At 39.0% G+C, this 23,840-nt stretch overlaps 2 protein-coding genes across 2 annotated transcripts; both read left to right on the forward strand.

The window, feature by feature from the left end:
- Positions 1 to 2,682: 2,682 nt before the first annotated feature.
- Positions 2,683 to 4,210, forward strand: LOC129762693 (luciferin sulfotransferase). Its single transcript, XM_055761185.1, has 2 exons — positions 2,683 to 3,442; positions 3,502 to 4,210. Exons 1-2 carry the CDS (start codon positions 3,108 to 3,110, stop codon positions 4,139 to 4,141), a joined length of 975 nt encoding a protein of 324 aa, XP_055617160.1. The 5' UTR covers positions 2,683 to 3,107; the 3' UTR covers positions 4,142 to 4,210.
- Positions 4,211 to 13,071: 8,861 nt separating this feature from the next.
- LOC129769141 (protein fem-1 homolog C) lies at positions 13,072 to 23,840 on the forward strand. Its single transcript, XM_055771224.1, has 5 exons — positions 13,072 to 13,546; positions 13,974 to 14,296; positions 14,376 to 15,260; positions 22,650 to 23,044; positions 23,105 to 23,840. The coding sequence occupies exons 1-5, from the start codon at positions 13,410 to 13,412 to the stop codon at positions 23,327 to 23,329; spliced, it is 1,965 nt and encodes a 654-aa protein (XP_055627199.1). The 5' UTR covers positions 13,072 to 13,409; the 3' UTR covers positions 23,330 to 23,840.

A 23,840-nucleotide genomic window follows, 5' to 3' on the forward strand; every position in this document is an offset into this window, starting at 1 on the left:
GTAGGGGGACTTTTGTTCTCATCGAAAAATGCTCCCTAACACAGACTTTAAAGCCAAGCAGCGAAATCGGCATTGCAAACACACGAAAGAGCCTAGAGGCGAGTGAACTGAAAAGTTTAAACCCTCTTAAAGCCAAAAAGAAGAAGAAGAACACACGAAAGTAGGGAGAGCTTTTGTTCCCACCGAAATGTGTTCCCTAATAGAGATTTCTAAACCAAGGTGCCTGGAGAAATCGGTATTTCAAATTCTTGCAAGTCGGGGGTATTTTTGTTCCGACTGGAATGTGTTTCCCTAACACAGACTTCAAATCCATGGAGCATTGGGAAATCGGCATTGCGAATTCATACAAATCGGGGGTATTTTTGTTCCGATTGAAATGTGTTTTCCTAACACAGACTTCAAAACCGAGGTTTCTGGGGAAATCGGCTCTGCAAATAAATGCAAACTGCGAGTACTTTTGTCGAGATTCAGGAAGTATGTACACTTTTGGGATGTAAACTTCAGAGGGAAATGTAAAATAAAATAATCGTTTGATAATTTTGTTTTGTCTTTATTGGAAAGATTTTCAGCCTTAGGCTGGTTCATCAAACGTTTGATAATTCTTCCGTACATATATTTTGTTCTAGTCATCATACCAAACGTAAAAGGTCCGTAATTAAATTTACTTGTAACGAAGAACAATCAATCACAATAAATGAATTGACTTTACACGGCATTTGTTCATTTTTTTCACTCACAGAGCAAATATATTGAACTCAATTGAATTTGGGAACTGTTTCATTCAATCAAGAATTTAATCAATACAAACGAATGATTGCTAAGCTAAGGTAGTTCCACGTCAACCTTGCGGTTATATCATAGATATAACCCACTCATTTTTGCGACCCTCGACATCATGCATGGCTCGTGTTTCTGGCCCCTATGAAAAAAAGGTTGAGTACCGCTGGCTTGGATGAACGGTTGGCGACTGAACCTTTTATTAATTGTGATAGATGCATAGAAATATTTCCTATCAATTGATGCAAACGTCTTTCCGATCTGTTGAGAAATGTTCAAGTGTAAGGTCTTCCAATTTTTTTAATTTTTTTAATTTTTTCCTGCATGTTCTGGGTTTAGGTTTTTATTTTCCCCCCCATATATTCCGGTTAGACGTAATCTCACGTCAAAATCATGCCGAATCCGCAGATTTTAAATTTTTATGTTCAGTTTCTTTTTCGATCAATTGAACCCACTATTCTAGAACAAGAACACCCAAACAACAAAATCGAACGCTAATACAGAATTCTGTGACCAAAACATCCTCTCGAAAGTTGTATAGCTAATGAAGTACCAAAGATGTTTACTGATGGATGATGAAACGTTCATAAAAATGAATTTTGGTGTGGCATCCATTAACGCATCCAAGTCAAAAAATTTCTTAAGGTTTGCAGTTGCGGTGAAAAATCCATAGTTTCGTAACAAAGAGGAATATAAACTCAACGAAGTACAAGCAAGAATGCATATTCCACCGTACATTTAAGCATACAAAAACCTAAGAATATCGCGACAAAGTGGATTTTCCCCGATTCCGCACAATCGAGAAAAGTTTGGCATTTGTCAAACAAAAGTGCCAATGTGATTCGGATTGCAATGTAGAAATGGTGTAACAAAATAGGCACTCCCAAAATGAATCGCGGGGGTTTTTATGTAAACTCTACCGTATTTGTTTTTTCTTTTTTGTTCTAAGAAACTAGAACTTTACGTAAAAAGTATTCCCATCTAAATCGTTGGATGATATTATGTATGCAGACCAGATGCAAAATACCCAATTTCGTAACGACCAATCGTTTGTATCATTCTGTCGAATCCATTCGAATTGAGGAACGAACCCCTGTTTCATACCTTCCACCGCATACCGCACAAATCAACAATATCACTTCCTGGATGTTCAGAGTAACCTATTGTCACGATTGGTCTCCAATCAGCCAGAGTGCCAACCCGTTTCTACGTTTGTTTTCTCTAACGGAAATCTTCGCATGCTATTATCATCATTATCATCATCATCATCATCATCCTTGCTCTAATCGGCCAATTAAAACGATCACACAAGTGATCTTGGAACGAACGCGGGCTCGGATCGCGCCAGCTTTCTACGCACGTAGCACAACCGAGTGAGCCTTCGGTTGGTTGGGTTTTGCATGCTCTGATAGGGAGGAAAAGATAGGTTATGCAAATAGCACAAGCACCTACCCGCCTGTCTACCGTTTTCAACGCGATCACCGCGGTTGCCCTAGTTTTTCGAGATTAGTGTTTTTTATTCTCGAGCGATTTTCAATACATAGTGCACATTCGTAGGATGTGAGAAAAGGGTCAAGCAGATTACAGTCGGGTAGCGGAAATATTTTAACCAACAGGAGAGAGAGATCGCACTAGGACCGGTTAAGCTTGACTGTATCTGAAGCCAATGAACGATGAGGCTTGTTGGGCTAATATGTGACCAAGAGAGAACGACCGCTAGCTTCGAGTTAGATAACTTCTGGATAATAACTGTTGATCTTAGTAGCGTCTTGTGGTTCTTTTTGCCGAATAGTTGACACACGTTGATTGTTTATCTTTGTTATTATGCCATTCCAACCACGCATATAAAAAGATGATGATAATTATAAGAAAGATGATGACAAGAAAATTGCAATTAGCAGCGTGAGACAAGTCCACTGAGAAGCCGAAGATAATGGTAATGGTGGTCATCTAAATAGGACTTTTCTTCAGTCCTATCCCAAACTACGTTAAGATTAGTACCAGAAGCGACAATGATCACTCGCTTTCCCCACTGAACTAGCGGAGAAAACTTGTTTTGCATTATGCACTTCCTTGTTGTCTTATAGACTAAACATTTTCTGCACGCCCGTTATGAAGCGATTGAACCGGCAAACAGCAAACCTCCAGTGTAAGAAAATAAAACAAGTTTCCTACCCTAACCAAAAAGTGACTCGTCCAAGTGCATAAGTGCGCAGGAGGGCGCTATGCACTCGCAAACTTCGCATTGACCGTTTAGTTGTCTCGGAACGACGCTTGAGGAAAGTAAACTTTCATTCACCCAATTCGAGTCCTTTCGAACCGTCAACAATATGAGTATCGAATATCGACCACTGGAGAAGAGCATCAGCGAGCGGTTGGATAAATATTTCGGCAAGAAGAACGCCTACATTGAAGTCAATCCTGGGCGCGCGCTCCTTTCTCCGTATTTTCAAAACCTCGGAAGGGATATTTTGGATCTGGAGATCCGCAAGGATGACTGTTGGCTGCTGTCCTATCCACGAACGGGTTCGACCTGGGCACAGGAGATGATTTGGTTGCTGGGGAACAATTTGGATTACGAGGGGGCAAAAGCCCTTCAACAGGTTAGAACGCCGCTACTGGAAGTATCGGCTCTCTTCCCCGGTGATGTTGAAGATGTCATAACGTAAAACAAACACACTCTCGAATTTTTGGTGACTCGGTCTGATGGTTTATTTCTTACAGCAAACACGAGAAGGTGAATTCGGTCACCTGTGTCCACAACATGCAGAGCCCTCGCTACGTTAAATCCCATCTTCCTTGGGAGCTTCTTCCCACCCAAATGGACGTCGTTCGACCCAAGATAATCTACATTGTGAGAAATCCCAAAGACTTGTGCGTATCCTATTATCACTTCTGGCGAATGAGCCAGAGGGTAAATGGCGAATTCGAAGAATTCTGCGAGCTCTTCCTCTCCGATAACGTTCCGTACGGGTCAATGTGGACGCACATGCTTTCTTTCTGGAACCGTCGCCATCAGTCCAACATTTTGTTTCTCAAGTACGAAGATATGAAACGGAATTTGCCCACCATAATAGAGAAATGCGCTCGATTCTTGGAAATCGACCGTCAATTCACCGACCAGGAAGTGCAGCGACTGTGCGAACATTTGCAGTTTGATCGCATGCAACGCAATCCAGCGGTCAATCTGGAATCGCTTCTGAAGATATCGGGAGAGGTCACGGATGAAACCAGCCTGAAATTCATTCGCAAAGGAGCAATTGGCGATTGGAAGAACTATATGAGTGATGAGCTTTCGGAGCGTTTCAATGTTTGGATTAGAAAAAATTCCGAAGGAACAGGACTGGAATTTGATTACGAATAGTGGCACGGAAGGTGTGAACCGTATATATGTACTGCAAAAATGTTGATTTTCGAATAAAGCCAGTGTTGGGTGAAGCTGAACGAATCGATACTTTGAGTAACGGAAGTGATCACCGTCATGAAAAAATGCACCCAGTTGTGGAAAGCATTGCGTTTCGTATCGCACCGTGAACATTTTTTTTTATGCTTGCCGACATGAGTGACCGCATGATGTGCATGTTTGGTTTTACTCATCTGTTCGTTAATAATAATCCCCTTCACAACACATTTTACATATTTTTTATGCACTTAACACGGTCGTTCGGTTCGTTGTTCAATGACTACTCTAAAATTTTCTATAGTTTAAGTTTGAACAGAAAATTTGACAAAAGTTGGATATCAAAATAACGCGATTGTTTGTAATTTTTCCCCAAGCATTAGTTTCATGCAGTTTATTCAGGGCATTCCGTCTACCTAAATGGAAGGATTTCATCTAACGATTTCGAAGGATGGAGGGATATTTAAAAAATTGATATTTTAATTCTCTATTTTTTTTTCCTTTTTTTGCATTTGTAGGCGAAACACCATTTGGCCTAATATGTGAGCAGTTTTCATGAAATATTTCGCTATTTCACAGGTATCCAAATAGACACTTTTTTTTGGAAACAAAAACGAACGGAATATGAAGCTGTTGGGGGCTGTTCACATATCACGTGGACAATTTTAGGGGGGGTAGGGGGTATGAAAATGTCCACGCTTGTCCACGCAGAGCGGGGAGGGGGTATAGACTATGTCCACGTGGACACGAAAAAAAATAATTTTTTCAAATATAATCACCGATACATTCCAAATTAAATAAAAACATCCATATTCAAGAATTTTAAAACTTTCCGCCCACCCTGAGTATTCCGTATTTATCGAAAAACGGATTGAGCTGCCTGAGAGTGCTTCATATATTTTTACTAATATCATTAAACTTCTTCACTGAAATCTATATTTTGAAAATAACTCACGTAAACTGTGAGCAACGGAGCTATTTTGTATCCTATAATTTTATAATTGCGGGCTATGCATAGACGTTCATAGCTCAAACCTATGAAAAATAAACGAATCCATAATAGTTAAGTTTTCATGATGTTACAAATATGTTTTTGACGTAGGATTACGTCTTTCGGGAACATATTGGGGTACAAATTGAAAATCAAAAACGAGCACATCGTGAAAGTTGTCCAATTTGAAACGCTTATTCCTCAGCCATTTCATGATGGATTGATTATTTTTTTGCGTCAATCGATGTCGGCACTCTATAACAATTTTTTTATATTGAATATAATAATATATGTCATGAAACTAACTATCGAACAATTGAAAAATCTCAACCCATGTCCTAACGGAAATACCCACTTCTGATTGGGGGACTTTTGTTCTTACCGAAATGTGTTCCCTAACAGAGACATCAAAACCAAGCTGCCTGGGGGAAATCGGCATTGCAAATACATCAAAGTAGGGGAAAAATTTGTACCTACCGAAATGTGTTCCCTAACAGAGACATTAAAACCAGATCATTATCAAAGAGTTTAACGATATAATTCCTCAAACATATCCGAAATCAACAGATAGCTCAACGGATTCCTACGTCAATTATGCGGTCGTGTCTCGGACTCAACCCTCCTGTGACTTTTTTCATCAAATATAATTTTCTATAGATTTTATTCTATCTCGAGAACAGTTAGTCTTAGGATAATAATGTCTGTATAATTTTTCATGCAGAATTTCGTGTAAAATTATTTTCTCGCATTACTTTTCTCGAAAAGGTAGAATTTGTTCGTCAATTTCTAGGAATTAATATTTACATTTGCGTGAAATGATCCATGCACCACTAGTCGTCAAACTTGAATCAGTTGACCCAGTATTCTATTTTTTCAGAAAATTTCGCATATAATGCAGTTGTAAAACATTTGAAATGATGGATTGAAGTACCTTTTAGAAGTTAAAAAATACTTAAAATTGGTCGTTTTTCAAGGGTTTTTATATTTTTTTTACAAATATTATAAAAATAAACTTGATTGTTTCTATCAACAAAATTGAAGCTCTCCAACCTTTCTACAATTCCTTTCTCGACACCACAATGTTATTCCTATTGTTATCATTCACTATTTAAAATGCCCCCCAACAGAAAATTTTCTCATCTTTCAAATGAATGCAATTAAGTTCTTCTAAGTAGCGCAATTTTGAATTGGGGTCAGTTTAGAGCAAAAAATGAATCTCAAGAATAATTCAACTTCCATAGTTGAGATTTGAGCTTGATTCCATAGTTGGGAATCAATGTATCGTGAGTTGTCTAATGTCATTTTTCCCCGCAAGCACTTTGAAAGTCATCTAGACACTCAATGCAGAATGGTCCATAAGGATTTGAAAAATAATAAAATATTTTAAAGTGCCTTTAATACCCTCTGAAAATTCTCCGAACTATGGCGGAAAAGGTTTTGACTTGCGCTACCGATTAAAGGTGAATCGGAAATCCAGAGTGAAGATGAATCGACATTTACAGTGATCAATCATATTCCGGAGTGGGCAAAGATTTGTTTCATCTAAAATTTTGAGTAACACTGTAACACTGTAACTCTGTTATAAAGCAATGCATTTGTCAAAGCAATAACTAGATCTTGTATAGAATATTTTCAAGTTTCCACAATTGCCCCTCGATTTGCTGTGCGATCGTTATGTCATGTGTTTAGAAAATCGTGAACTAAAAATGTATTTGAAAATGATTTTAAATCCATTTATTTCTATTCGATTGGCGCTTGCAATCTCAATTATCAAAGCTCAAGATCAATCTTTGAAGTTGTGTAGTTTATATTTAGATGCGGATTGTTCCTCACCTGGTTAACTGTACATTGCGTGTTTTCTTGTTAGCAAACCAGATAGCCTTTATATCTTCGCTGATAATGGAAAAACAAAAAATATTGTATACTCACAAGTGTTTCAAAATCTAAAGCATGTGCTAACAAAAAGCATGTGCTTTGTTATGCCACTCATTTCTCTACCATACAAGAACAATGGGCCACAACAAAGCAGGTACAGGGTACAGCAGCTAAAATTTGAAATAAAAACAACTTAAATGGAATTAAAATTGAAATTTGGCGCAAATCAGTTGTTTCCTTAATTATTCTAATTTAAAAAGGAAAAATGTCCACGTGGGCAAAGGGGGGTAGAGGTATGAATATGTCCACGCTTGTCCACGGAGGGGGAGGGGGGAGTCTAAAACCGTGCTTTTTCTGTCCACGTGGTATGTGGACAGCCCCTTGGTCCCTGGTGGCGACATCCGTACTTATGAGGCAAATTACTTTTTATCAAATTAGTAGGACCGAAGTCAGTTTGAAATAATTAAAATTGAAATGAAAATGTTCACTTGATATTTTTTGATTACTGAATACACGCAATCCTGGCCTTTACTTATTCATTTTCCTATTAATTTCCTGATATTTTCACTAAAATTCACCGATATACGAGGGAAATCCAGAAAGTAGCAGACGTTTCTGACTAGCGCAGCAGAGGATAGAACTAAAGCCGCCAACTTCATGTTAAAAGATCTCTACACTTAGTTATTACATCATTTTCGCTCCCCACCCGAAGCTCAATGCCGTAGGTGCAAAAACACCCCTACATTAACAAATACCTCACTATTTTACTTGGTCTCGGAATAAATAGCTGTACAAAAAGACTGCAACAGAAACCCCCACTTATAAAAAGTGTAGTAGGCTAGAAATATTGTGGCGCGGTATTGTGTTTCAAAACAAAAATTAACCGGGTAAACGGAACGCCCCGGGCAATCGCATGCCGTCCGACGCACGCTAAAGCTCTGTCGGACATTGCTAAAGGATCGTATCCTAAGATTCAAACTAACCGGGTCAGTGGAATCCTAGTTTGCCCTATTGACTTCGTCCCCTATACAATGACATAATAAATTTCGAAAATCGAAAACGGGAGAATAAATTTATAATAGAAATGTGAGGCATTTATACACATGATGTTTTTCACGCGCCACGAGATTTCTAGCCTACTACACTTTTTCTGAATGGTTGTTTCTGTTGCAGTTGTTTACTGCGGTACTTTATTCCGGTCACAATTTGGCATACATCGTATACAGGTAGGGATACAGAATCCATGTTCATCAGACTAGATGTCAATTTGGCGGCTTTGATGTGCACGCCACCATCAAGAATTTCGAATAGCTTGGACCCAGCACATAGAGGAATTATACCACGATACGTAGATATGACACGCACATCTTCTTTCCAGGTATATGAAACATTACTGATCTTTGATTTATGTTTCTTGGTACGATCTCTATTGTTCCGTGATATGATTCGCTTCGAACACGCTGGAGAAATGATTTGCGAACAGATCACAAACGTATTTACAAATCACAAACGAGTATTCACAGTGTATGAAGTCAGCTTACACCTGGGGTGGCGTTTCGCATTTTGAAACGAGTGATTTTTGTTCGTTCCGACCACTTTTGCCATTATGAATTTCGAAGCGAGCCCGAAACGAGCGAATAAGTCAGTAGTCGAGTTTCGAATAAAGTTTTACATTACGTAACATTGTGTTCGAACATTTTTTAACTCGAAACCTTACACCAAAGAAAATTTCAATTGCATTTCAAATTCCTTTGGTTTTGACGTTTCTTTGTAAAAGTATGTGAGTATAAATACAGGGCCCTATTCCAGAAAACTAGACGAGCAATTCGTCTCGTCTCGTCTCGGCTTCAGTCACTGTCGAGACGAGCAAAATATCCTATTCCAGTACACGAGTTTCATTGAAATGTTTTATTTGGTAGACTGGAGAGACTTCAGTCAGTTGAGAAGACATGTTTTTATTTTGAGAAAACAACAAACATTTTAAAAATTGATCAATCGATACTCTTTTCTCAGTGCCAAAATATTTAAAAAACATAACAAAAAGGAATAAGTTTCATATATCTTTTGGTTTCATTAATATTTTTATGCATATGGTTTCCTCAGCTTTTGTTATTATGGATCTATTGGTGACAATGTTTGTTCACCTAATCAACGATTTATCAAGAAAAGTTTGAAATCTATATGCATGTATCTCCAATAAAATAGTTGTTTTGAATTACTCATTTTCGTTCAATATGATGTGAAGACACTTTTCGTGCCGTGTTAATATATTCTAAACAGTCATCTGGATATGAGCTCAATGTTTACATTTGGTTGTGTTGTTTGGAAAAGGCCCATTTGAAATTCTGTAAAATCTTGCAATTACTGAATTGAATTTGATAATTGCAGATGAAAACATGCATTGCTTATGCATTACTAGTTTAGCCGTGAAACAATTTTTGAAGATAAAGGCGGAACAGAAGGATACCGTTGCTTTGAATCAACAAAGTAAGCAAACACATCAAACAAACTAGACGATTTGACTGATTCATCGGCGAGCGCGGCCAAACGGTCGTTGCGCCAGACGAGCTACTCGTCTGTTTTTAGTCGAGCTCGGCTTCTGGAATATGAAAACAAACAAGACGAGCGCTCGTTTGCTCGTCTCGTATTTTGAAATAGGGTCCATACACACCTTGATCAAAACAAACTCAGCTCGTCGGGCTGACAGTTCAGACACTGGATTTTAATCCGTCGGCTCAGACGAGTTTCTCGTTTGACACAACCTTGACAACCTCAACACAAAAGAATAATTATTATCATTTATATCGGAAAGGTTTATTTATTCATTATTTGAGAGGTTTTAAGCCTCCTGGGCTGTTTCGCCTCTTTATCGACGACATTGCCGCAAGTTTTGAGAACAAATTATTGCACATAAAATTATTACATAAAAGTTGGACTTCAAATGACACAAAACATTAAACACGTATAAAAACCATTTTTAAAACATAATTTGACAAAAAACACCTTACTGTTTGCTTGCTGGACCAGATGGCAAGGATACCCTCGGACCATGGCTCCAGCCCAGTGGAGAGGAAGCCGTGCCGTTGAAAATGACGTAGTGTTCTTATCCCCCTTCGTCGTGGAGGAGAAGGAACAAGGACCTTCTTGACTTATCCCCTGTATTCACCACTCGTAACGCTCATACAGAACTATAGTTTTTCGTTTAAAATAAAATTTCTATTTCATTTATAATAAAAAAAAATTGTATGTTATCGTAAAATAAAATTGTTAACTAAAAGTAAATTTTGTAAATGTAACAGCTCAAACAAAACGCTACCCAAGCTACCATGCCATATTTACCACATACAAGGATCATGTTCCCGCCATGTCTGATCCACATTAATGAAATAGATGATAAAAGGACGTCGGATGACTTGAAGAGGTTCTATTCGGCCTTCGAGAGTCTATGAGGTAACTGTAGTATAGAAGAGCGTCAATCAGGATCACAAAGAACAGACGTTAACACCGTTCGCTCTCTGACACATATATGCTTCTTTATTTGTGCTCTCTGTACTGTGTGAGTCTGATGTGCTAGACACCGAAGTCGATATCCGTTATGCGTTACATTTACAGTCTTACGATACTACAGTAACATGCTTATGAACCACGCGTTTTAGTGGAAATATTTCGCTGGTGATTATATCACGGAATATCGGTGTGACTCGAGTAAGAAAAAAGAAATTAAAACCCAAGTGGACATCGTGGACCAGCAATAACAGCAAGAAACATAGCGCGGTGGCTTGGGTGTATCCGGAATATTTATGTGAACAACAAATGCTAGGGTTTGTTTAGTCTAGATCCGAATGTTCCCAGCAAACATTAAATCGTTTTGCTAGCGTATATGCAGCATCATATATCCAATATTCTGGGGTGGTATATGATGCGCCTAACTGGCATATACATGCAAAATAGATGTGAGATGCACACTTGGCAATTGCTTGCGAATCAGGGGTGGCATTTTGCATTTCGAAACGAGTTATTTTTGTTCGTTCCGACCACTTCTGCCATTATGGATCTCGAAACGAGTGAAACAAATTAGGCAGTAGTAGGCTTTCGAGCAAAGTTTGGCATTACGTAACATTGTGTTCGAGCGTTTTTTAACTCGAAACGAGATCAAATGTCTCGACAAGAAATGTTTGATCGTCGTATGGGAAAATGCTAGTTAAACGTTGATTTTAATACTAAACCATACATCAAATAAAATTTCAATTGTTTTTTCTTTTAGTTTTGACGTCTATTTGTACCAATATGTGAGTATAAATACAATACTTTTAGTATGTTGCATAATAATTAACTGTAATATATTAATAAATTTTAGCACCATGCACCATTCACAAAGAAATACAATAAGCATCAAAACTTCCCAAGAGGAACATTTGACGAAGTTCATGGAGAAACATTCGGATCTCGCAGTTTAAAGAAAGAACCTAATGAGCGAGGGACTCCGGTATGGGGAGTTTCGGAGTGGAAACCGACCCATTTTTCGCATGACTTCTTCTTCTTGAATGGCGTTAACGTTCTCTGTGGAACTTTTGCCGTCTCAACGTATGCATAAACTAGCGTCATTTATTAATACTTAGTTGAGATTTCTTAAGCCAAATAATACGCCTTGAATGTATTCCGAGGGGCAAGATCTTGAATACGCGTGACCACAGTGCAAATCGAAGGAAATTTCTTTGACGAAAAATCCTTCGGCCAGAACGGGAATCGAACCCGAACACCCGGCATGATAATGTGAGACGCTAACCACTAGGCCACGGGTGCACCACTTTCGCATGAACTTCTTTCCAAAAGTGGCATCATGGCATCATCAACACTGATGAAACTGTTGGTTGAGCCATACCAAGTGAAAAGTTTCCTCCTACATTAATTTGGTACGACCCAGGTTCAAAGCGGCCACTAATTTTATAGCTGCAGGAAAAGCAGTGGTTCTGAAAGTTCGGTGGAACACGGTTGTATCCAAAATATTTTTAAATGCTGCTCGACTAAGCCTGAAATGCTACCGAAACCTTAAAACAAAAGAAAAATTATTCGTCGCAAACGTATATTAGACAAACTCACTCATTTTCACTTAACGAGAGAGGGTTACTTTAATCCCTCAACTCTGTGAAATAAGCGTACTCTCTTCTTCACTATCGCTGACGTCAAAAAACATTTCGCTATCTTTTCTTTTTAATCACAACTCTAATATAATATCAAATTGAATTCATTTTTAAATCTTTTTTGATCTTTGCAATAGCCGTGCACTTTGCCTTGTACCTACGCCTTGTGCCTACGAACCCAAAAGTTTGACATTTCTCTTCGAGACAAATTTTACTCAAAATTTAGTACACTGAAAATATTAACTCAAAAAAGATATATAATACCCAATTCATTTCGTCTCGAGTTTGAAATTTCTCGAAGCGACTTACTTGTTTCGAAAAGCGGAATGCCACCACAGGTCTATCCAATAAGCTAGATATCGAATGAGAGGTAACTTACTGTATTTAGATTGATACACATTTAATGCGACATACCGAAGCAGCATTCAGTATCGCATTGGAGGCGATTTCCGATGAGAGTGGTACAAGATCGACGTCTGGTGGCGACTTTCAATGTGGGGCCATAATTTGAGCTCCGAACTCGATGTTTACAAAAATGTACAATTAGAGGTAAAAATGTCCAATTTTACGTATCACATTACAGGTCTGTCCAATTAGCAAAATGTCACATTAAATGTAAATTACTGTATTTCATCGAAGACCAATATGTCTCCACTTCTGGCTTTTTTTTTTTTTGAATACATATTTTACAGTTCAAGTGACACAGTCTGGGCTTTACATCTTTGGTTCAGCTTTTGGATTTAAAATCATACTGTTGAGCAAAAGTTCCTTATTTTTAATTTGACAGTTGTTCACCATTTTAATGGTATTGTGTGCTCCACTTCTGGCATCCCTGAATAGAGTCACGTACGGAAAACCAACACATTGAAACACAACAAACGAGACTTACCTTGTGCAGTGTCGTATTTGACGTTTTAAAATGCACCCAAAAACAATACCTCTGCGTGTGGCATTCTGGCTTCTCATTTCGCAGTGAAACAAAAGCGAAGTTATCGTGTATAAAACGAGCAAGAAGCAAAACATTTTTCCAGCCATCGATTATTGCCAAAAAACATCAACATTACAAGTTATTGAAAAGTGCATTTTAGGGACAACCAAGATTCGTGTATTGCGAGGACAGACGACGGTCGATACTTACTTTTTCTGCCTGAAGAAGGCAAGAGGCAAAGTAGTACCCGAGGCTTGCGCTCAAGCCCCGCCGTAGCCCGCTGGGTATCGTCTTCTGATGGGAAAATACACGCACAGCTCCAATCCGAGCAACCACTGGAACCTGGAACTGATTAGCAATGATTTGATCCGAGAATGCAAAGCTTCCACGGAAAGCAGTCACCTGTCCAAGGGACTCCGAGACCGACTTGAGAGGTGAGTTTCTGTTTTTGGGCAATCATGTTGCCCTCGCAGGAGGAGGAAGAGCAATATCACTTCGTGTCAAGGTCGGTTTCCTAATCGATTTTCCTCTCGTCTCGTGCATTTTTGCGGATGCTTTTTTTTTTCGTAAACATAGCTTTAATTTATTGATGCAATCAACGAATTAACTGTTTCTCGCTGTTCGCCTTCTCTGCTGTTTTTCCTTGTTGGTAGACAAAAGTTGATATTGTATTCTGACCTTGGAACACACGGGCGACGGTTTTCTAATTCGTTTCATTTTTAACTTCTAGTGTATATTTTTGTTTTGTTTTGTGTATTCCTGAGGCGCCGAAAACAAAAATAATTACCTTATTGATTATTTAATGTCCAAACAAACCAAAATTGTCATCATGATATTTCTTCCGTGTACCCCTTCTTTCAGCCTGCCTCGGCACACCCGCAAGGAAGTGGTGAAGAAAACGCGTGACGGCTGTTCGTCACTGTTCATCGCCTGTCGCCAAGGCAACGTTGAAATCACCGAGTACCTGATAACGGTGTGCGATGCCGACAGCGAGCAGAAAGGTCTCTACGAGGTGTCCGAGGACCGCTCGGTGCACTGCGTTACCCCGCTGTGGTGTGCCTGCGTGTCCGGGAAGCTTCCAGTCGTCAAGTGTCTCGTCCGGTTGGGTTCCAATATAAATGCTCTCTCTGATACCGGTTCGACGCCGCTGCGAAGTGCATGCTTCATGACACACATCGACATTGGTGAGTGAAAAATGCCACCATCAGCAGATGAGCCCGATTCGATGCGGAGCAATGATTTTTGTTCGTCGTTTTTTTACAGTTCAATATTTGGTGGAAAATGGAGCGGACATCCGGAAGCCGAACTACAACGGTGGAACCTGTCTCATCAATTCGGTCCAGTCGGTGCAACTGTGCAGCTATCTGATTAGCAAGGGAGCGGACGTGAATTCACGTGACATTCAGGACAAAACCGCTCTGCACTACGCGATCCAGGAGCATCGTTTCGAGACGGCTCAACTGCTGCTGGAAAATGGAGCGGATCCGTTCGCGCGAAGCCGTTACGGAGATGATGCGCTGCAAACGGCGTGCCTCAAGGGGGCACATCAAATATTCGACTTTCTGAAGAGCCGCATCAATTATTCGTCCGAGCGGTTGGCTGATGCTAACGAGCTGATTGGATCGACGTTTATTGATGATCACAACGAGACGCGGGTGGCAATCCTTCACTGGCGGTTGGCACATCGCATCCGTCAGAGGGAGGCTATTTATATTAAGAAGAGACCGGAAGTTCAACCTCGTGCAGCTTACGGGCATGCGGTCGAGTTTTCCACCACCGCCGAGCTGGAGGAAATCGCTGTTGATGTGGATGCAATGCGAATTCAAAGTTTGCTGATTTATGAGCGAATATTGGGAATCGAACATAAGGACACCTTGTTCCGGTTGATGTTCCGGGGTGCCTCCTACGCGGATTCTCTGCGCTTCCAGAGATGCATTGATCTGTGGCTGCTAGCGCTGCAGGTGCGAGTTCAAAAGTATTCCATTTTGTACTCCGATACCTGCCTTACCGCACAGGCCATCGTGAGGTTGATGCTGGATTTGCAGGATAAATTCGTCGAGGTGATGCCGAACGAATTTGTCAACCACAGTTTGCCCCGATTCGAGGATATTTATGAGGTGTATCGGATTCTCACGTCAAACATTAATGGTAAGTATTTGGCATAATTGAATTGCGAACATGGTAGCTTGTGAGCGAATTGTGCTGTTGAAATTCAAAATATGATCAATGATGATCCGGCCGCTTGCGGATGGATTTGCGAAGCTCTATATCATCGGGGCTGCACATCTCTCACAAAATTGATAGCGGAGATTTTTTTTTTTTTTCAAATATCGTTTATTTATAATAAGTATTTACAAAGTAAAATTTCATTACTCATTCAAATTCAATATGAATTCTAGTTCATCCAGTATCCCCACGCGGCAGTTACTCTAGGGCACTCGGAAAATTTATGTTTTAAAGTTTCAATTGTTGTCCTGCAGTGCTGACAATTTTGGTCGTTAGCTCTTCCAATGATGTTCCATAGTCTCCGATGCTCCGTCTTTTCGTTGATCAATAGGTAGAGCAAGACGGGTCTATGGTACTAGGTGAGGCCGTTTCGTCACTAAGTTGGTTAGGGGAGCGGTATATGAAAACAGCACGGAAGAAAGTAGAAGGGGAATTATTTGCTTGTAGCGTGAAAGAGACAGACTGATCACGAGCGAGCTTCGGCAATAGCGTATTGTGTTTTGTTTACAAACAAAATACAGTAGACTTCCAAGATGGCTGAAGAGTGGTTTTAGCAAGTTGGCCCACCTTAGTATATACTTATAGGCGCCTTGAGGTAGAGGTCGCTCCGCTGACTCGACGACAATCTTTTTGTTGAAGCGTTTTTCCAAATTTGTTTCCAGTTCAGGCCCGGTTGGTTTCGTTCCACTCTTGGCAAATCAGACCGATTCAGATAAAAACTGTGTATTCGGTCACTGGTTGGATTCCGTTGTATATGCTGCGGCAGCAAGGAATATTCCTGACACAGGATTTTAAGGCATGGAAAACAGGGAGGAGGAAGGATAGTTTGGAGTATGAATGATTGGTAGAAGGGAATGGAATCAATTTCTTTCAAATGCCGATTAACAAGTAGCGCTTTACTTTTCATCGCTGGTAGTTGCAGATTTAGTCCGCCGTTCTCTCTCCTGCGTGCTAGCTGCTGCATTGGTACTCGTGCTGGCAAACCACGAAATAGAAAGCGCCCCATCATCGTAGTCAACTTTGCAGTGTGAACGTTTTGTGGTGGTAATATTGACGCAATGTACCACACCTTTGCTGTGACGAATGTATTCAGCACTATCACTTTCTGCTGCATATTCAAAGATCGCAAGTTTTGCATCCATATAATTTGGGCGATTCTAGATAATAGGCTGTCCCAGTTCAGCTTTGCCATAAGATGTAAAGAATTAGCGAATATAACGCCCAACACCTTAACATTCTCTGCAGTCTGCAACCCTGGTATCGACAGCGGCTCATCATTGATACAGCCGACGTCGATAGCCACCGTTTTTTGTCGATTTAACTTAGCCCCAGCCACACGCTCAAAATCGTCGAACAGCCTGAAAATCCGATCGATTGCTGGTATTGAGGTAGCGATCACCGTAACGTCATCAGCGTATGCAACACATGAAATGAAAAGGCTCTGTTCAAGTGTGATGAATGTTTATTGGTTAGGAACAATTGTGCGCGAGATGGTGTTCTGGACTTTGAAGAAGTGAAGAAAGAGATAGAAAAAATCTCTTCTCTTTCACTTTCTTAGAACGAGATCCAAAAAAAAAACATCGATGAGCGGGTAGAGATCGCGATTGATTGAAATCAGTATTTCTCAAAATTTAGAAAATTTGAAACGTTCCTTTTTTTTAAAAAAATTCGAGGTATCCGAGACACGACCGCTTAGGGCCTAGGACTATGCAATCTTTTTTTTATTTGTTGGTTTATCATTTCGGATATTATTTGCGAATACGTAGAAATTTTGTAAATAACTCTTTAATAAAAAGACGGGTGGGTAATGTCGGGGACATAACCGGAGTGACGTAGGACTATACAAAAGGGACAGCTTTTGTTAAATATATATTTTAAATATATTGTTTTATTTTCTTCTCCTACGTGAATACCTACCTATCTACCTTAAAAATGGATTAGTTTACTGTTTACTCTTCATGAATATGTTGATGTTTCTGAAAAGAACCTTTGGTGTTGTGTTTTTGTTATCACTCGATATTCCCATCTTGTTCGGTTAAACCTTCCTGTTTAGCTATTGCGTTTGCCACTCGCCACAGCTGTCACAGTTGGAAAATTTCTTCCCATCCAGCTTGTGACATATTTTACAGTAAATTACATTCAATGGCACGTCGCATTACCACCACTCAGTATCGGATTGGAGGTAATTTTAACCTGTAATTGAACATTTGCGATGACAGTGGTACAGTGTCGACCTTCAATGTGGGGTCATAATTTGGACCCCGAACTCTATGTTTACAAAAATGTCCAACTAAATATGTCGCATTACTGGTCCGTCCAATTAGCTAAATGTCGAGATAAGTGTAAATTACTGTACTTTCAATCTAGAAGCAATTTAAGAATTGGTGAAAATCAATAAGCTCAGAACAACTGCCAAATTCACATACTCATCATATCCTGGTAAACAAATTATAAAAAAATCAATTTGTGTTTTATTATTATTTTGGATATTGTTTTAGAAAGCATTGAACTGTATTTCCTAAACTCTTTTTTGGAAGGTTTAATGGCCCTGAAAAGCGCCTTGTTTTATGGAATGGTTCCAATTTAGAAAACTTAGTACTCGTGGTTTTGAAAAAAACCATTTCGAACGCCCTCGATGCCGCCTTGTTCTAGATTTGCCACCAAAGCAGTGTGTATAAAGGACAAACTTTTTTCTTCTGCTACCTGATGCCGTTTTGCGATTGCGTTTGCCACTCGCCACTCGCTGCAACTGCCTGTTGTCTTGATGTCCACAGAACCGAATGTGTTCTGTTCCGAATGCGGGTTTTCTTATCGTCGCGAGCAGCTTTACCAGCTAACTCGATCACTTCGGCGGCCGAAACTATATAACGCCGGCTAGGTGGACTGGTGCACTGGTACTAACGCGCTCGGCCTAGCTACCCTTGCGGGGAACTCCAGATCAACACGGTTCGAGCGGGATTTTGCCTTTCCCTTTACTTTTCCTCCTTTACCATGTCCAGACATGGCTGCTTGGGTTGGTTTGTTGATGTGTTGTGATGCGAACCGATGTGGTGTACGGTTTGAATGAGAATGATCGTTACGGCAGCGGAGCGGGGATTTTTAAGCTGACTGGCAGGCTCGAGAATTACGCATGTGTGAGACTGCGACCAATGTTTCGTTCATTGTTTTCTTTTTCCTTTCCAATCGTGCTTTATTCTATTTCGCTGCTGCTCTTGTTGCCCGTTTTTGTCGGTATGATTTGAGGAGCACAAAATGGACCAATCAAAAATGGGCACATAGTGCATTTTGACAATGCTTGATATTTCACAATAATTCAATTATTTATCTCAAGAAAAATGAAATGTTATTCGTTATGATAGATGCGTAGATATATTTCCTATCAATTGATGCAAAAACCTTTGCGATCTATTGAGAAATGCTCGAGTTATAAGCGTTCCAAATCTTGCATTTTTTCCTACTTGTTCAGTGCCTAGATTTCCATTTCACCCCCTATATCTTCCGGTTAGACGTAGTCCTACGTCAAAAGTTCCGGGGACCCTGAAAAGGTTGAATGGCTTGCGTAGTTTTGTAGAATCATTTCGAGAAGCAACGATTCTTTCTTGCCTTTCGAGAACAATTCACTAATTGGTCCATATGTCGTAATTTGTTTCTTTAAATCAATGCATGCATTGCACTGAGTATTTAACGAGCGGCATCTTCCGTGCATCACCATTCAACAAGCATCAAACATGCGTCTAACAGATACACACGGTTGCAGCGATAAAAATGAAACATCACGAGAATGGCTGTTTATGAAAAATCGTATCTCGGCTCTCGATCAAAACCGTCAACAAAGCTAGGAGCTTGTTGCATCAGAGCAGTGCCGATGCGCACGAGAGCAAATACGAATGGCAACTAAAAGGTGTGCTATTCACATGCATAGGAATTGAAGAAGTTTTATGTTCCGCGCAACTTAGTTAACTGTGTTAATTGCAATGCCAGTTGCACTTCAAGTGAAATATTCGCTAGCATTCACAACTCGAGGAGAAACATATAACACAATACGAGCAGAATAAGCGACCTTTGTTGTTTCGGCCGCAGAAAGATTCTGAGAATTTTCCTCAGAGGAGATGCAATACTTATACGCTAACGACAGCTTATTCACTATGCAAGGGTGGAGTTTACTTCACAAATATTCTCTTTTCGCTATCCCCTTCGTTGTTTCTATTCTAGCGGCTGCGTAAGTTGCCCGTTATTGACAGCTCTGTTCGGAAAAGCACACAAAAGGACAGAACGAATGTATGGGGAAATGGGAATGCTTCCAAGTTTCATCAATTTAAACCATATACAGACTATGGGATTGTAATGTATAGCATATCAAACAAATCTTGGAAAATTTCAGATTCGATTGGTATGCAAATCGATTAAAAACGTTCGCAGCAAAACAAGTTATTAATGTTAACTTTATTCCATTAAAACGTTACCTGTTTTTTTTTTTATTTGGCGCCCTTAATGTACGACGTAGTCCTACGTCAAAAGATTGAACAAATGCCATGTAAAGTCAATTCATGCATTGTGATAGATTATGTTCTTCGTTACAAGTAAGTTTAATGATAATCCTTTTACGTTTGGTAAATTCAAAACGAAATATGTGAACAGAAGAATTATCAAACAATTACATTATTTTACATTTTCCTCTGAAGTTCGCATTTCTCAAGTTCTCGAACGGCGAATTTGCTTGATTTGATGAACTTCAGGCACTCAGTTTCGATTTTGACAAGTACGTCGAACGCATATTGTTTAATCAATAGGCGTTAACGCAGCAAATGGTTATCAACATTTTGCCTAATCATCAAATGGTACGCGTCGAAATTCAGTGAGCAGTGAGCAATATGAAGGTATATCCTTCAATGCAATCTTGAATAACCGAGCCAAAGCGTTGTGTTCGTACCCTCTTTTGTAATCCGTGTTAGGAAAACACATTTCGAAGTGCAAAAAAAACATGCGGGTGCAGAAATACCTCCGGTTTGCATGAATCTTCTACTTTTTATGCTATACAGTAAACCTGAAAGTTCATTCGCCTCTAGTGTCTGCACGGTTTTCCCAGGTTCCATAGTTTAGAAGACAGTGTTAGGGAAACACATTCTAGCCTGCACAAAGGCAAGTGAGTACAAAAGTACTCAGTTTACATTTATTCACATTCACAATCCGTAAATCTTCAAAATCAGATTTAAAGATTTTAAGAATAACAGATTTAGTTTTGACGATCTGTAGATTTAAAAAAATTAAAGATTTATAGATTCACAGATTCAACAATTTACAGATTCACAGAATTTCAGTATTTCAGAGTTTTGAAATTTCAGAAGTTCAGGTTTTTAGAATTAAGAATTCAGAATTCAGATATTTCAGAGATTAAAAATAGTCCATGTTTTCAAAATTTTGAAATTTCAAAATTCTAGAGTTTTAAAATTTGAGTATTCCAGAATTTTAAACTATAGATTTGAAGATTTGCGAATTTATTAATCTGTGTAAATCTTCAAAATCAGATTTATGGATTTAGGTTTACAGATCTGCAGATTCACAAATTTACAGACTTATAAATTTACATATTTATCAGATCATCATCATTTATCAGATTTTCAGAATTAAGAATTCAAAATTTCTGGAATAAGTATTCAGAGTGTCACAATGTAAGAATTTAGAATTTTCCAAGTTTCAGAATACTCATAATTTTGAAGTTTTAAAATTTTAGAGTTTCAGTATTTCATTATTTAAGATTTATAGATTTGAAGATTAACAATTTCGAAGATTCACGGATTTATTAACCTGTGTAAATCCGTAAATTTTCAGATCTACAGATTCTTAGATTTGCGAATTCCCGACATTCTGAAATACAGGAATTTAGAATTTTAGAATTTGAGAGTTTTAAAATTTTAGAATTTCAAAATGTCAGAATTTTGGATTTTATTAATTTAAAAACTCCAAAATTACAGAGCTACAGAATTCAGAAATTATAAATTTACAGATTTACATATTCAAAAGATTATACACTCGACAAAAAAAATTAGAGGAACAAAGTGCGAAGTCGGAAATTTTAAGTGATTTTTTACATGCTGTATCTTCGTGAAAAATCAACGCATATCGATGGGAGGCGCATCATTTTGAAGCTACAACTTTCAGGTATTAGAATATTTTGCGTACATATTTTTATTTTGGTGTGTGTAGGTGTAGTAGGCAATAATATCGAGAAGATATGAGAAATCGATTTTTCTTTTTTTTTTTTTTCAAGAATATTCTGGACCACAATTTTTTGCCAACCAACTCAACAGCAAATCCAATTAACCTCATCAATCAGCTTTTTTTTGGTTCCAAGAACGTTCCTGTAGGACCTTCCCACACCGAGATATTTCAGTTTGAATGAATAATAAATAATTCAATGAACAACCATCGCACCGTAAATCGAAAAGCAGTTTTGAAATCTCCAATAAATTCTGCACACGAATATGTTGTTACTTTGACGAAAAAAAATTATTTAAATTTTTTGCATCGATTTAAAAAAAGTGCCAAAACAGGATTTTCATAGTGCTTTACAAAATCGACTGTAGTTCTGCAAATATCGCTGTAAATTCTAATGTCTCCAAGCAAATTTTTAGCCTAGTGTATTCGCTAAATATCTGTGAACGTTTCATATTGATACGATCAGCCGTTTTTTCTAGCCAATTTTTGAAAGTTTGGAATAAATTAGAGGAGCATTAAATCGCAAATCGTACCAGAAGTATAAAATCATACGCGACTCTCAGAATGAACGATTCGTAACTTTCGTCTTTAAGAGTGCGCGTTTCAGTGGACATAGAAGCTAGAGTTTAAACTCTGGCGAATACAGGCATACAATGTGATTTTCTAGGATCTACAGTGGAAACCGGATTCAATCTCGGGATAGTCCCGAAAGAATACTCGTAAGCTATCGTATTAGCAGATGGTTATATCGAGCTTTTTTCTGTACTGTGGCAGATCTCAGAGTAAGTCTCTAGTGGAAACGTCAAGCTATCGGGTTCAATTCCCGATCAGTCAAAGATTTTCCCGGGTTGGATTTTTCTTTCAGTTCTTGCCTATATCTTGATGTTCTTATGATAGACAATTTATGTTTGCAACAGAACCAGTTTGTTTTATTTTGCATACTGGGTTTTCATGTGCATTAGTTAATTTTAATATTATCTTAATGATAAATCGTACTGCTCAAACCTTTGTGGGGTATGAGGGGGGACCATCATCAATGAATTGAATGAATTTTCGTGATATCAGTTTCTCAGTGGGTTATTTTTCACATTACAGAGGCCCGTCGGTTGCTCAACATTCGGCCAGCTCACAGAAAGCAGCAGGAAAACTACGACCGCATACTGAAATGTCTAACGCATCTGATCTACCTTTTGCTCTCTATGGCAAAAACCGACGAAGAGTGTGATTTGGTGAAGCAATGCGTTCGACATTTGGTTCACTGTAATTTACGAAGTGCAATTACCAACGATACGCTGCTGCATTTATCCGTTTCGAGATTGAATGTGATCAAGAGCGGCTATTTCACCGATGAGAGCAGCTTGAAGGTGATATTCCCCAATGTAAACGTGGTAAAACTTCTGTTGAAGTGTGGTGCGTATGTTAACGCAAAGAACGAGAGCAAATCCACGCCGCTGCTGATCGCTTCGTTGCCGTACAACTATAGTAGAAAGGTAAAGGAATCAAACTTTTCCGTTACATAAATATGTTTTATAGTATAAAATATTCCGCAGCTCGTCCACACTCTGCTCGAGCACGGCGCTCATCTGGATCAGCCGAACCGGAACGACGAGCGGCCCATGTCTCTAATCGCAGTGAACCCGATGAACGACATACCCCTCGTCAACTACATGACGCTCAAATGTCTCTGCGCCACTGTGATCACCAAGTTTGGTATTCCCTATCGGAACCAGGTCCCGCGCACGCTTGAGGACTTTGTTCGGTGGCATGAACCGTAATGTGCGCAAAGCTTTCAAGCAGTTGTAAGTTTTTCTCATTGCTTCCTTATCCGTTCAATGACTCTTGCTGCTCTCTGTATTATCCCTCCGCTTTTTTGTATATTGCTTAGTTCTGCTGGCAAACCTTTTTTTATGAATCAAAACTTGTAGATATATATATTTGTTACTACTTTTATGTGTGTGAGTGCGGGAAGGTAGCAAATTTAAACTGATGAGTTCAGTTTTCACACAAATTTTGAAATTAGATTGACACAAAGCGTTAAAAACTAGAATTAAGTTAAAATTTTAGATGCGAGAGTGAGATAAAATATAATAAAAATAAAACCCCCAGCCGTCAATTGGGATAGCGCTGATCCTAGCAACAGTATTCTATTTACTCTTATCGAACACAAAAACTCGTTAAAAGATCTCAAACTTTCTCTTCCAACTAACCGCGTGTTTGCGTGGCTGTGCGTTCGGGTAATAGAACCAAACGACACTAGTAGAATCAGCAGTTGTATCCGCAGAAAAC

The sequence above is a fragment of the Toxorhynchites rutilus genome, chromosome 1, assembly GCF_029784135.1.
Source record: "Toxorhynchites rutilus septentrionalis strain SRP chromosome 1, ASM2978413v1, whole genome shotgun sequence".
Lineage (NCBI taxonomy): Eukaryota > Metazoa > Arthropoda > Insecta > Diptera > Culicidae > Toxorhynchites > Toxorhynchites rutilus.